This window comes from Elgaria multicarinata, chromosome 11, assembly GCF_023053635.1.
Source record: "Elgaria multicarinata webbii isolate HBS135686 ecotype San Diego chromosome 11, rElgMul1.1.pri, whole genome shotgun sequence".
Classification (NCBI taxonomy): domain Eukaryota; kingdom Metazoa; phylum Chordata; class Lepidosauria; order Squamata; family Anguidae; genus Elgaria; species Elgaria multicarinata.
In genome coordinates this window covers 32,336,024-32,348,178 of record NC_086181.1, presented here as the reverse complement: position 1 = coordinate 32,348,178, position 12,155 = coordinate 32,336,024, and the positions used below count along the sequence as shown (strand labels likewise).

Here is a 12,155-nt window from a genome sequence, read left to right as displayed (position 1 = left end):
CTGATCGCCGGTCACTTATTGGCTGCTGCTCCTAGTCCTGCCTAACTCGGGGGCTGCCATTCTGGCTTTAACGCTTTCATTGTCGTCGTTTTTTAAAAAAACGTTTATGTTTTGTGTTTCAAAGTCATTCCCTCGGCTCTTTTTCCTCATCAGAGACAGGACACTGGGTTCTCCGAGAAAGGAATGAGACTCCAACGGGTGGGGGTGGAGAAAGGGAGCTGGGACTCCTGGGTCTCTTCTCCCTCCCTCCCTCCCCCACCTTCCCTTGTATTGGTTTCTGGTTCATGTTACTGCATCGCTGTTGTTCGGTTCTTTATTTAATTTATGTCTTGTTTGTGGCCTGATTTTAATCCTTTGGTATTTTTTGTTTGTTTGTTTGTTTCGTCTGTGTTTTGGTCCCCTGTCTTGTTCGCTGCTCTCCCTCCACACCCTCATTTTGTGTTTTGTGACGTCATCCCCACCCTGCCTTCCATAGACCTCCAACCTTGCTTCCTACGTGAGTAGTTTTCCGTTGTAGTTTTGGGGAGCTGGGGGGTGGCGGTGGCATTGCTTCCCACAAGCTCTGGGTTGTGTCCCCCCACCCCTGTGTCCATACAGCGCCCCCTTCTGGGAGATTGCAGAGGCCCCCTGCGCTCCTCTCCCACCGTGGAGCAGCGTTCCTCCTGGGACTGGAATCTCTCGGAGCCTTTCCTTTGCCCGTTACCTTTGCTGGAGCCGGAGGCCTGCCTGTGCTGCCCTTTCTGCGATGCTCCGTCCTTCTGCTGTTCCTGGGTTTTTGTTAACCCTTTCTCCTCCCTTCCCTCCATCCCTTTTCTTCCCTCCAGGGTGAACTGGAGCGGCAGCTACTTCAAGCCAACCCTATCCTGGAGGCCTTCGGCAATGCAAAAACCGTCAAAAACGACAACTCTTCGCGATTTGTAAGTCGGTGCGGTTGGGGAGCCCCGTCTGCCTCGGGAAACGTCTGGGAAGAATGAGAATGCACGTGGATCGGTCACCCTGTAGAGACATTGGCCCCATTCGGAAGACACCTTAAACCATTGCTTTAACCACGGTTAAAGCCAGAAAGCTGGGCTGTGTTCAGAAGACACCTTAAACCATGACTTTAACCATGGTGAATAAAGCAAAAAGCCTTATTCGCCTTGGTTAAAGCGATCGTTTAAGGTGTCTTCTGAACACGGCCTGGATTTCTGGCTGAACCAGTATGGTTAAAGCCATGGTTTAAGGTGTTTGTAGTCCACCGCATCTGGTGGGTGGTGGGAGGCTGGACAAGGCCTTGTGAAATAGCAGAGGAGATGGTAGGTCTGTGCTTGGAGACTGTACCACTTCAGACGGCAGTGAGGAGCAGGGGGCTCACATGACAGGATGCTCCTCTCTACGAAGCAGCTCCCTCTACCTAGAAAGCGAGCATGTTCGGGGCAGAGTCACTAGCCTGGCCCTGACACACTACTTTTCTGTGTGAAGGGTAGTTTTCTGCTTGCAAAGGCTGGTGGCGTAAAGCACGGAATCTCTGACACGCCACTCTAGAAGATTCCTGGCGGTTGCATCCCATTTCTTTTAAACGTACGTGTGTGTGTGTGTGTGTATGTGTGTGAGAGAGAGAGATCCTTGTTTAAAATTAAAGCAGCTTGCAGACACAGTGCTGCCAAATAGGAAGCGCCCCATTAAAAGTACCGGTTCTTCATCGTGGTCTCTGTGCATCACACACATGGGCTCTGCGCCTGTGCGGAGACCTGGCTCGGGAAAAACTTCTACAGCTAACGGTGTTTTTAGGCGGGAACCCCTCCCCCACATCCAAGCGCGCATGTCCCAACGGTCCCTGCCTTTCCCTCAGTCTCTCTTCAACCGCCATAGTGGTAACCTTGTGAGGGAATCTTCTGGCTACAAGAAAGAGTGCTTTGTATATAGTTCGGCGTTTTATTCTATCTTTCCTCTATTTTATTTAGTTTACTTCAGTCATTTTCTCTGGTTTTCCATTCTATTTATATTTTCGCCATCCTTCGATCGCCCCCTTAGGGGCATATGGCCTTACGAGAGCCATTAGGAAGTACCCCATTAAAAGTACTGGTTTTTTAGCACCACGCATTGCTCTCACAGCATGACAGCATAGGCCTGCCTCCTGCGATGGGTCTGTCTGATCCAGCCGGACTCTTCTTTTGTTCTTAAATCAGATTTCCAGGGGGTGGGTGAGGGAAGAGGGGAGGATCCCTCCCCTCTTCCCTCACCCACCCCCTGGAAATCTGATTTAAGAACAAAAGAAGAGCCCGGCTGGATCAGACCAAGGCTCCATCTAGTCCAGCATTCTGTTCACACAGTGGCCAAGCAACTACCCCAATGGGAAGTCCACAAGCACGACATGAGTGCAACAGCACCCTCCTGCCCATGTTCCCCAGCAAGTGTTGTACATTGGCCTACTGCCTCCGATCCGGTGATTGGCGCCAGATTGAGACACATGCGACTGAGCTGGCGGAAGCAGACTTCCCAGCCCCCTCCTCCCTGTGACGGCTTCTCCAGCCCCGTGAAAATACGCCACGCGGGGTCCGTGGGGCAGGGTGGCGGTGGTGAATGGGGTGAGCTGCGGTGCGGGTGGCATCTCCGAAAACCAGGCGGAGGCACCTTCCGTGAGTGCCGCCCTTCCGCTCATGGAAGGCAGATCTAGGATTCACCCCGGTGACTTCAGAGCGCTTCCATTAGCCTGCTGAAGTTGCTAATGAGAACAAAGAGGCTTGGGCCTCAGAAAATGCCCAAGAGTTTGGTAGGCCTGGAAGGCAAAGAGGTTTGCAGTGTTAGATCATCTGTTTTTTAAACCCTTTCTTCCTTGGACACAAAGAACCACGTTTGAAGGGAGCAGAGTTAAGACCAGCTAGCTTGTGAGGAGAACTGAAGGGGACGAAGCCAAGCCAAGACGCCTTGCATTACGCTGCCCATTGCTGTTGACTTCCAGTGCGCCCCCCCCTCCCAATAAAATAAAAATAAAAATTAGACCCTGCTTTTCCTGGTTCTGTTGTTCCTGTGGATCCCTCTACCTGTAGTGCTGATTGCAAACCTTTTAAAAGGTTCGCATCCTTCTGCTTCATCTAAAATATCTCTCAACCCACCCTTCTGAAACGGCAGAACCTACAAATTTCTCCTCCGCTTTGTTGAGCTATGCCAACAAAATGTCTCCTTAGGAAGAAAAACCCGTTTCTTCTCCACCTTGCTTGAAGATCAGTTTTCAAATCCCCTTTGTTTTTGTTGAGAAATGTCAGTTTTTAGTCCCTCCTTAAAGGAGGAGGAGGAGGAGAAATAAAATGTTTCTCTTCCTCCTTGCAAAGGGGGAAAAGTCAGTTTCTACTGGTCCTTCTTGTTTTTGTGGAAATCGGTTTCTACTCTTCCTGCTTAAGGAAGGTTGGCCAATTCTAGCCCCATCTCTAGTTGACCTGGTGAGGAATTTCTGTTGCTGGCCTCTGTAGCTTGACAGGATATTAAAAAAAACCACCCAAATAAGTCGTATATTAAAGAGGGTTTTTTCTACTTTTAAACCTATAGAAAACGTTCTACTCTGGATCTGATCTGATGTATATGTTTGTCAGAAGTGTCTGGGTGTAAATGAAATAAGTCTCCTTAAAGGCCACTCACTTCTCCTGCTGACTGTCTATACGTGGGGAAAGCCCTGATTGGCTGTGCATCTGTGCTGCGTCAGCTAGGGGACGCAGGCACAGCTTCGCAGCCACCACGGGGCTTCCTCACGATGCTGCGTTTTGAAAAAGTCGGTGCTTTACCCCGACTTCTTCAAATGGAGCAACGTCAACCTGGCGCCTCCGCCATGTGACGTCACTCTGGGGTCAACCTGGGGGCGGAGCCTGGTGGAAGGCGACCAGCGATTGGTCGCCTTCCACCAGGAAGGGGGGGGCAGCTCTGGGAGCCGGATGGCCGCCCAGGCAGAAACCCCGTGCGTCCTTCTCGGCATCGGGATTTCTTGCCGCCACCCCGGGAGCGCAGGGTTGAAGAGGGAGGCGACGCCAACCTGGCACTGTGAAGACAACTCTCTGCCTCATTTCTTTCTCTCACCCCCCACCCCCATTTTGTGTTCCTCCAGGGTAAATTTATTCGGATTAATTTTGATGTAGCTGGCTACATTGTTGGAGCCAATATAGAGACATGTATCCTGCTTATGGGGAAATGGAATTCTGTGAGGTGGAGCAGAGGGGATTGGGAAGTAGGGCGCCTTGAGTTATATGGGCAGAGAGTCGAATCTGAGATGGAGCAGGTATTGGATGCTGGGTGTGGGGGTTCCTGACAGTTTAAGAGGGAGCAGGTATGGCTTCCTGGGTACCAGAAGCCCTCACAGGTTAGAGGGGGTTGGTATGGGAGCCTGGGTGTAGGGGTCCCATATGGGTTAGGAAGAAGGGGGTCCTGGATGTGGGGATCCCTGACAGGTTAGAGGGAGCAGGTATGGCATCCTGGATATGGGGATCCCTGACAGCTTGGGAAGCAGGGGGTCCTAGGTGCGGGGATTCCTGATGGATTAGAGGGAGCAGATATCGAATCCTAGGTGCAGGGATCCTGGATGAGGAAGCAGAGGTGGGATCCTGAGAGTGAGGATCCCTGATGAGTTAGGAAGCAGGGGATTCTGGTTGCAGGGATTCCCGATGGGTTAGACGCAGCCTTCCTCAACCTGGGGCGCTCCAGATGTGTTGGACTACAACTCCCAGAATGCCCCAGCCGGGGCATTCTGGGAGTTGTAGTCCAACACATCTGGAGCGCCCCAGGTTGAGGAAGGCTGGGTTAGAGGGAGCAGGGGGTCATGGGAGCCAAGACCTTTGCCTTTTAGGGAAGAGAGTGAGGCCCCCTTGTTTTGTGGGAAACGTTGTGTCCAGGTATATTTTGTCCATCTTTCATCCTTAACCCTGAGCACGCCAGACCTGCTAGAGAAATCGCGAGCCATTCGCCAGGCCAAGGACGAGCGAACCTTCCACATCTTCTACCAGCTCCTAGTGGGCGCGGGCGAACACGTGAAAGGTAAGTCGGCCCTTTCCATTCCCCTAGCAAAACAGGGGGAGTCTCCCTATCTTCAGACAATTAGGCCAGGTTTTCCTAAAGTTGGGGTCTACAGGATCTTAAGTGGGGAGCAATGAACCTAGAAGAAAAAGAGGGTGATGCGGGGGGGGGGGGGGTCGTTAGAGACAGAAAGAGCTGTACTCTGGCCAGTTGGCTCCACCAGATAAATCTGGCTGTGTGTCAGCCTGACTGGGCAGGGCAGTGTTGGTGACTGATGGAAAACAAGTGATGGCAATGGAGTGTGCTGTAGTGTGGGAAACTCCACGGGTGTGTTGGGCTTGGCCTGCAGAAGCGCGGCCCCTGTCTCAGTGGCATTTCTCTCCTCTCCCCCCCTCCCCGTGATGTTATAGGGGAACTGTTGCTGGAGCCCTTCAATCAGTATCGCTTCCTCTCCAACGGGTACCTGCCCATCCCGGGGCAGCAGGACAAGGAGATCTTCCACGAGACCATGGAGTCGATGCGCATCATGGGCTTTTCGCACGAAGAGATCCATTGTGAGTCTTCCTCCACGTTGGCGTGGCGGGCGCAGGAGAGCAGCCGTGACCTACCGAGCTCAGGGCTCCCGCTTGATGACTGTGTTGGGCCAGATGGCTCTGGGACATCTGCAAGGCAGAGCAGGAGGGTGACATCCAGGCCTGTTTAGTCTTATTTATTTGTTTAAGGTGTTTTTATGCCGCTCCTCAGCCCGAAAAGAGGCTCCTGGAGTGGCTTGCAAGCCAGTGTGGTGTAGTGGCTAAAGGGAGTCGGGAGATCCGGGTTCTAGTCCCCACTCAGCCATGGAAGCTCACTGGGTGACTTTGGGCCAGTCACAGACTCTCAACCCAACCCACCTCACAGGGTTGTTGTTGTTGTGAGGATAAAATGGAGAGGAGGAGGGAGGATTATGTACGCCTAAGGCAACTGGGAAGCTCCACTTCCATTCCAAGCCTAAGGAAATAAAGAGCGTTGATTCCATGACCTGCGCAATGGGGCAGGAGGAGAAATGGGGGCTGTACTAGAGGGAAGGGGCAAGGCCAGTGCTCTAAGGTCACCTTCCCTAACCTGGTGCCCTCCAGCTGTGGTGGGCTGCCTTCATTCCCAGGGAGTGTCAATCCAACACAGTGCCGGCCCTATCTTGAGGCAAAATGAGGCACCTGCATCAGGCGGCGAAACGGGAGGGGTGGCAAATTGCACCACTTTCCTTGCCGCCCCCCCACCCCCGGTTCGGCAGGAGGGCTCCCGGCCCGCCTCCAGCAGGTGCTCTGCAGAGCCCTGCCAATGGCTCCCCCCACCATAGCGTTTGCTGCAGCAAGAGAGCGGCTGGCAGGGCTCTCTGGAGCCGCTGCCCGCCCTGTTTCCCTCACGTTGCTGTGTGTCGCTTGTGCTGGTGGCTGTTGTTACACAGGTTATAGTACATTGTATGCATGCTGAAGCGTGTCCTTGAGTTTCGCTTATAACCTGCTGCTTGGCGCCTCCGGGCGAATGACCTTGAATGTTGTTGTTGCTTGTCACGAGTGTGGGGATGTTCAAGGCTCAAGGAAGGAACCACAAAGACGTGTCTCTGTCATCCTCCCCACCCAGGTATGCTGCGGATGGTCTCTGCTGTGCTGCAGTTTGGGAACATTGTCTTCCGTAAGGAGAGAAACACAGACCAGGCTTCCATGCCTGATAACACAGGTATTAGAGGCTCTAATTGAGAACCTACTCAGGAGAATTTAATTGTTGTCAAGTTACGACTTGGCTCCAGAAGGTGGAGTCCAGGGGTGGGTGGGCATCTTGTGGCCTACAACTCCCATGATCCCTCAACGTTGCCAGTGGAGGCTAGGATTGGTGGAACTTGTAAGCCAAAACGTCTGGAGGCCCACAAGTTGACCACCCCTGAAGTAGAGTGATCTTGTGGATGCAGTTGTGTGCGCGTTTCCAAAATTGCTTTTTTCCTGTATTTTAATGAATGGTTTTTTTAGTTACTTGAATTTTGACCCTGAGTCTGCATGGTAGCATATTTAAAACATAAGCTAATGAAGTATACGCCAACGACCTTGAATTAAAAAACACCTAACTTTCTAACAAAATTGGAAGTCATGTGGGATAGGAACTTCTTTTTAAAAGTGTGCGTGGCAGTTTGGGGGCGGGAAGCTGAGATTACACAGAATTGAAGTTGAAATGTAAGAATGGGCTAATGAAGGGCCGCTGCTGGCTTGTTCCCTGCCCTCTGCAGCTGCTCAGAAGCTCTGCCATCTCTTGAGCTTGAACGTCACCGAGTTCACCCGTGCTATCCTTACCCCGCGCATCAAGGTTGGCCGAGACTATGTGCAGAAGGCCCAGACGAAGGAGCAGGTTGGTGGTGATGATAATGGGTGGAGGGTTTTTTTTGTGGAGTGGGGGGAGAATGAGGAATATTTAAAAGGGAGAGGAAGGCTCAGTTCACACAACACTTTTCCCTACGCAGTGTGAAAACTACACTCCAATTGCCAATTCCTTTTATTACAGTCAACAGACCAATAAAACATATAAAACATATAAAAACACATAATAAATATTTAAAATACATGAAATTAAAACAGAGTTTGATTACATGAGCCTCCTTAAAGTTCTGTGCTAGAAGCAAAGGAAAATCCTGCCACCATAACTGATCTGGTAAGGACTGCATGATTAAGAAATTTAGCAACTTGTTCGGTGGAATGCTTATCTTGACCCTGTAAAAGAACCGACATAAGGGTCACGGACGAGCATCCGGGTAATCGTTGCGTGAAAAGATGGATAAGGGCTTTTCTTGCCCCCTGATAGAAGCTGCAGTTGAATAATACATGGGAGATAGATTCCACCTCCTCGTTGTTACAGGGGCAGCATCTATCTGATAGTGGGACTTTCCCAAATCTGCCCTCTATGACCCTAGAAGGCATAGCATTGAGCCTTGCTAGGGAAAATGCCCGCCTACATTTGGGTATAGATAACCAGCTTAAATACAGAGGTACACTATTTTGGTCGTGATCCCGTAGCCCCAAGGCCTACGGGGAACATGGGCCCCGTGCACCTTGCTGTAGTTCCTGAGTATCAACATCCACGTTGGAGTTTGTAGGGGGTTCTCACCATCCACATGTTCCAGCTCTACCCTCGTGTGACTGTGGGCTACCGTGGAGTTGAGTAAAAGTCAAGGTGGCGTTTGATTGGCAGTTCCTCCTCCCTCTCTCCTCCCTCAGTCATGGTATCCCATCAGCCATTGATGCAAAAAAGCAATACTGGCAGCTCTCCTAGAGTGGCACTTGCTCCTTTGGCCGCTCTTGCTAGGGAACTCTGTAGCCAGTGGGGAAGCTCCGCTCAATGCAGCAGGGAACTCCACGGAGCCCTCCAGACAACATGGAACACAACAGTTGTTCAGGAACTCTCCTCTGAACAGTGTGGATATTCAGGGTCGAGTGTGTTTTTCAAACAAACACTCCACCATGAGGTGGAGTTTTCCCTCCAGACAACACCTTTCTCAGTGATGGTGTAACAACTCCACCGTGGAGAAATGTGTTGTCTGAACTGAGCCGAAGATATTGGATGGGCCAAGCTGAGCCTGGTTTTGATTCCCTGCCTCTTTCTTTCCTTCCCAGGCTGACTTTGCCATTGAAGCGTTGGCCAAAGCCACCTACGAGCGGCTCTTCCGCTGGCTGGTGCATCGGATCAACCGGGCCCTGGACCGTACCAAGCGACAGGGGGCATCTTTCATCGGCATTCTGGACATTGCAGGTTTTGAGATCTTTCAGGTGAGGGAGGACCTGCCTGGGCAGCTGACCTACTGCCGTTTCCTCTGGCCCAACTAATTGCCCTTTTGTCTGCATGGAGCCTATAAATCAGCCTTCTGCAACCTGATGCCTTCCAGATATATTGGACCGCAAGCCCCATCATTCCCAGCCAGCAAAAACCAGTAGTATACTAATGCATCACCAGCAACCTATAATAATCAATCCACACACAAGGTTTTTACTGCTTTCCCGTAACTCCAAACAGAGGGTGTTCAGAGGGGACTTTTTAGGGAAGGGATTCCTCAATTGTGGTGCCACCACAGAGAAAGCCCTGTGCAGCTCTGGGTTCAAGGACCAGTATCAGAGGAGGCGCGTGGCACAGAGCAGCCATCCTCAACTTGGTGCCCTCCAGATGTGTTGGACTACCACACTTCTTGACCAGGCTGGCTGGGCTGACAGGAGTTGGCCCAAAACATCTGGAGCGCAATGGCTTGGAGAAGACTGGCGTATAGTTTTGACACATGAGGGCGTTTGTAAGGGCGAAGGTACTATGGGGCGCGTGTCGCAGGAGGCGTCCCCTCTTCCCGCAAGGTGTCGATCTCCGGCTGAGCGTTTTTCTCCCTCTCTTCCCCGCCCCCCCCCCCAGCTGAACTCCTTTGAACAGCTCTGCATCAACTACACCAACGAGAAGCTGCAGCAGCTCTTCAACCACACCATGTTCGTGCTGGAGCAGGAAGAATACCAGCGAGAAGGCATTGAGTGGAACTTCATCGACTTTGGCCTGGACCTGCAGCCCTGCATCGACCTCATTGAGAGACCGGTGAGCGGCCTGAGGGTCGGGGTGGGCAGGGGGAGGGAGGGAGATACAGCATATAACACAGTGATTCGGCGAAAGGTGGGGGAATGTCTCTTGTTTTCCTTCTGGGAAGGAGATGTTTCCCCTATGGGTCTTGGAGAAGAGATTTTCTTGGTGCTGGAAGCCAGCAACATGATGGTCAGCTCTTAGGAAGCCATAATATCTGACCCTTTGCCGTGCTCTGCACATGCAGCTGAAAGAAGTGGTACAGGCTGGGGGATTGTGGTTTTGCTTCCTTATATTTGCTTTGATTTTTTTTAAAAAAGAAACCTTTTCAAATAGAAAATTAACACAGCAAGGAGCAGGCTGAGCTGCAACCTCCTCCTTTATGTGCTCTTTGTGGGGAGGGTTTTGTTTTGTATACACAGGGGAGCGTTTAGAAATGCTGTCGTGCCCGCCCTAGCTCCTGATCTTTGACCTTACTGTTTCTAGAGAAAATATGATCCTTGCTTTGTTTGGGAGGCAAGGCGATTTTCCAGTCTGCTCCTATAATTTGCCTCGTGTCTTCTCCGCATCCATGCGACAGACTCTTCCTTCTTCTGAACAAACCGTAACCTCCTTGCCACCGATCCCCCCCCCCACCCGCTGTGTAACATTTTTGGCTTCTGCCCTGCAAGCGCCCGGCTGGCCCTGCTGATCGCTTTGGCTGTGTCTTGCTTCGTCCCAGGCGAACCCCCCAGGGGTGCTGGCTCTGCTGGATGAGGAATGCTGGTTCCCGAAAGCCACCGACAAGAGCTTCGTGGAGAAAGTCTCTCAGGAGCAGGGAACCCACCCCAAGTTCCAGAAGCCCCGGCAGCTGCGGGATAAAGCCGACTTCTGCATCATCCATTACGCTGGCAAGGTGAGAGGTGCCCATTGCTAAATTTGCATAACAGTCTGGAAAGTTAAAAAAAAAATGGTCCACAAGTCCGTGGAATCCGTGCAAGCCAGGAAAAGCCGGTCCATTGCGGACTCCGTGGGTCAGATTCATAGAAACCTGATCTTATTTGATTTCGTTGTGGATTTCTCTGACATCCCTAGTTAGAACTTCCATCATCCCCAGCCAGCATGGATCATGGGAGCTGTTAGTCCAACATGTTAGAAGCCACCAGCCTAGCAGCCACGGAAGGAATCTCCATTTCCCCGCAGCTAACCTCAGAAGCTGCATAAGGGAAGGCCCGTAGCTCAGTAGGTAGAGGCAAGGTCCTGGATTCAATCTCTGGCTGAAGGATCTCTAGTAGGAAAGACCTGAAAGCCATTGTCTGACGAAGTAGACTAGCCCTCCATACCCCGGAGCTCTCCGGATGTGTTGGACTACAACTCCCATCTTCCACCAGTCAGCATGGTGATAATGGGAGTTGTAGTCCAACACATCTTGGGTGGGGGGAAGATCATAGAATAGTAGAGTTGGAAGGGGCCTATAAAGCCATCGAGTCCAATCCCCTGCTGAATGCAGGAATCCACCTTAAAACATACCTGTCCAGCTGCCTCTTGAAGGCCTCTAGTATGGGAGAGCCCACTACCTCCAAAGGGAATTGGTTCCATTGTCGTACTTCTCTAACAGTCAGGAAGTTTTTCCTGATGTCCAGCCGGGATCTGGCTTCCTGTAACTTGAGCCCATTATTCCGTGTCCTGCACTCTGGGATGATCAAGAAGAGATCCTGGCCCCCTCTTCTTTGTGACAACCTTTCAAGTATTTGAAGAGTGCTCTCATGTCTCCCCTCAGCCTTCTCTTCTCAAGGCTAAACATGCCCAGTTCTTTCAGTGCGTCTACACATTGAATAACTACTGTTACGAACCAACTGGGACTGCATAACGATGTTCAGTCTTGATGTACGGCACCTTCATGTGGTACACCCGGCTGTGTTGTGACAGACCCCTTGATTGGTCCTTCTGGTCCTTTTCGTCTCCTCCTCTCCTTCCATGCCCCTCCCCGCACTTTTCCCTTCGAAAGGTTGACTACAAAGCAGACGAGTGGCTCATGAAGAACATGGACCCCTTGAACGACAACGTGGCCACCCTTCTTCACCAGAGCGCGGACCGGTTCACGGCAGAACTGTGGAAAGACGGTAGGGTGGTTGCGAATACTAGATAGGGGTGGGGAAGCCACACGGCCTGCCTTCGTCTGAGCCTGTATACCAGAACAATGTGCCTTCCTTGCTGCTTGGGTGGCCTGTAGATCTTTCATGTTTTGTAAACCTAACTTCTCAAGGCGGCTTGAAATCTCTCTGTCGCTGCTGGTACTAACCACTATGCTATTTGCTGTTTCTCTTTTCTTCTCTCCTTTGACCCGTTTTCTTCTGCTCCCTAATGATGGCTTTGTGAAACCTCACCTGCCCCAATCCCCACCACCCCTCTGCCTCTCCTTCCTGCCCTGTCTTCAGAGATCCAGAATATACAGAAGGTCTATTTCTTTGACAGCTATGCCGTGGCACCTCAGGGTCCAGCAGAAAGTACGTTTCTCCCCAAACACACGTACTACCGGAAGGGTGTAGGCATATGCATGAGCAGTGGTAAATTTGACGTGCAGGTGCTCATCATGACAATCCCTGTATCCAGAGCCATAAGGAATTTTT

The 12,155-nt window shown here is 51.5% G+C and overlaps 1 protein-coding gene across 4 annotated transcripts in view; it reads left to right on the top strand.

The window, feature by feature from the left end:
- Nucleotides 1-12,155, top strand: part of LOC134406590 (myosin-10-like) — a 66,636-nt gene that overhangs the window by 22,812 nt on the left and 31,669 nt on the right. For 2 of the 4 annotated variants that reach the window (XM_063138093.1, XM_063138090.1), the window contains exons 6-16: nt 476-496; nt 825-917; nt 4,076-4,139; nt 4,900-4,998; nt 5,388-5,531; nt 6,598-6,693; nt 7,235-7,353; nt 8,613-8,765; nt 9,391-9,564; nt 10,268-10,441; nt 11,534-11,648. In XM_063138093.1, coding sequence (XP_062994163.1) covers nt 476-496; nt 825-917; nt 4,076-4,139; nt 4,900-4,998; nt 5,388-5,531; nt 6,598-6,693; nt 7,235-7,353; nt 8,613-8,765; nt 9,391-9,564; nt 10,268-10,441; nt 11,534-11,648 — 1,252 coding nt within the window. The remainder of the gene's footprint in view (nt 1-475; nt 497-824; nt 918-4,075; nt 4,140-4,899; nt 4,999-5,387; nt 5,532-6,597; nt 6,694-7,234; nt 7,354-8,612; nt 8,766-9,390; nt 9,565-10,267; nt 10,442-11,533; nt 11,649-12,155) is intronic. The other 2 variants (XM_063138094.1, XM_063138092.1) reach the window with 1 other exon arrangement.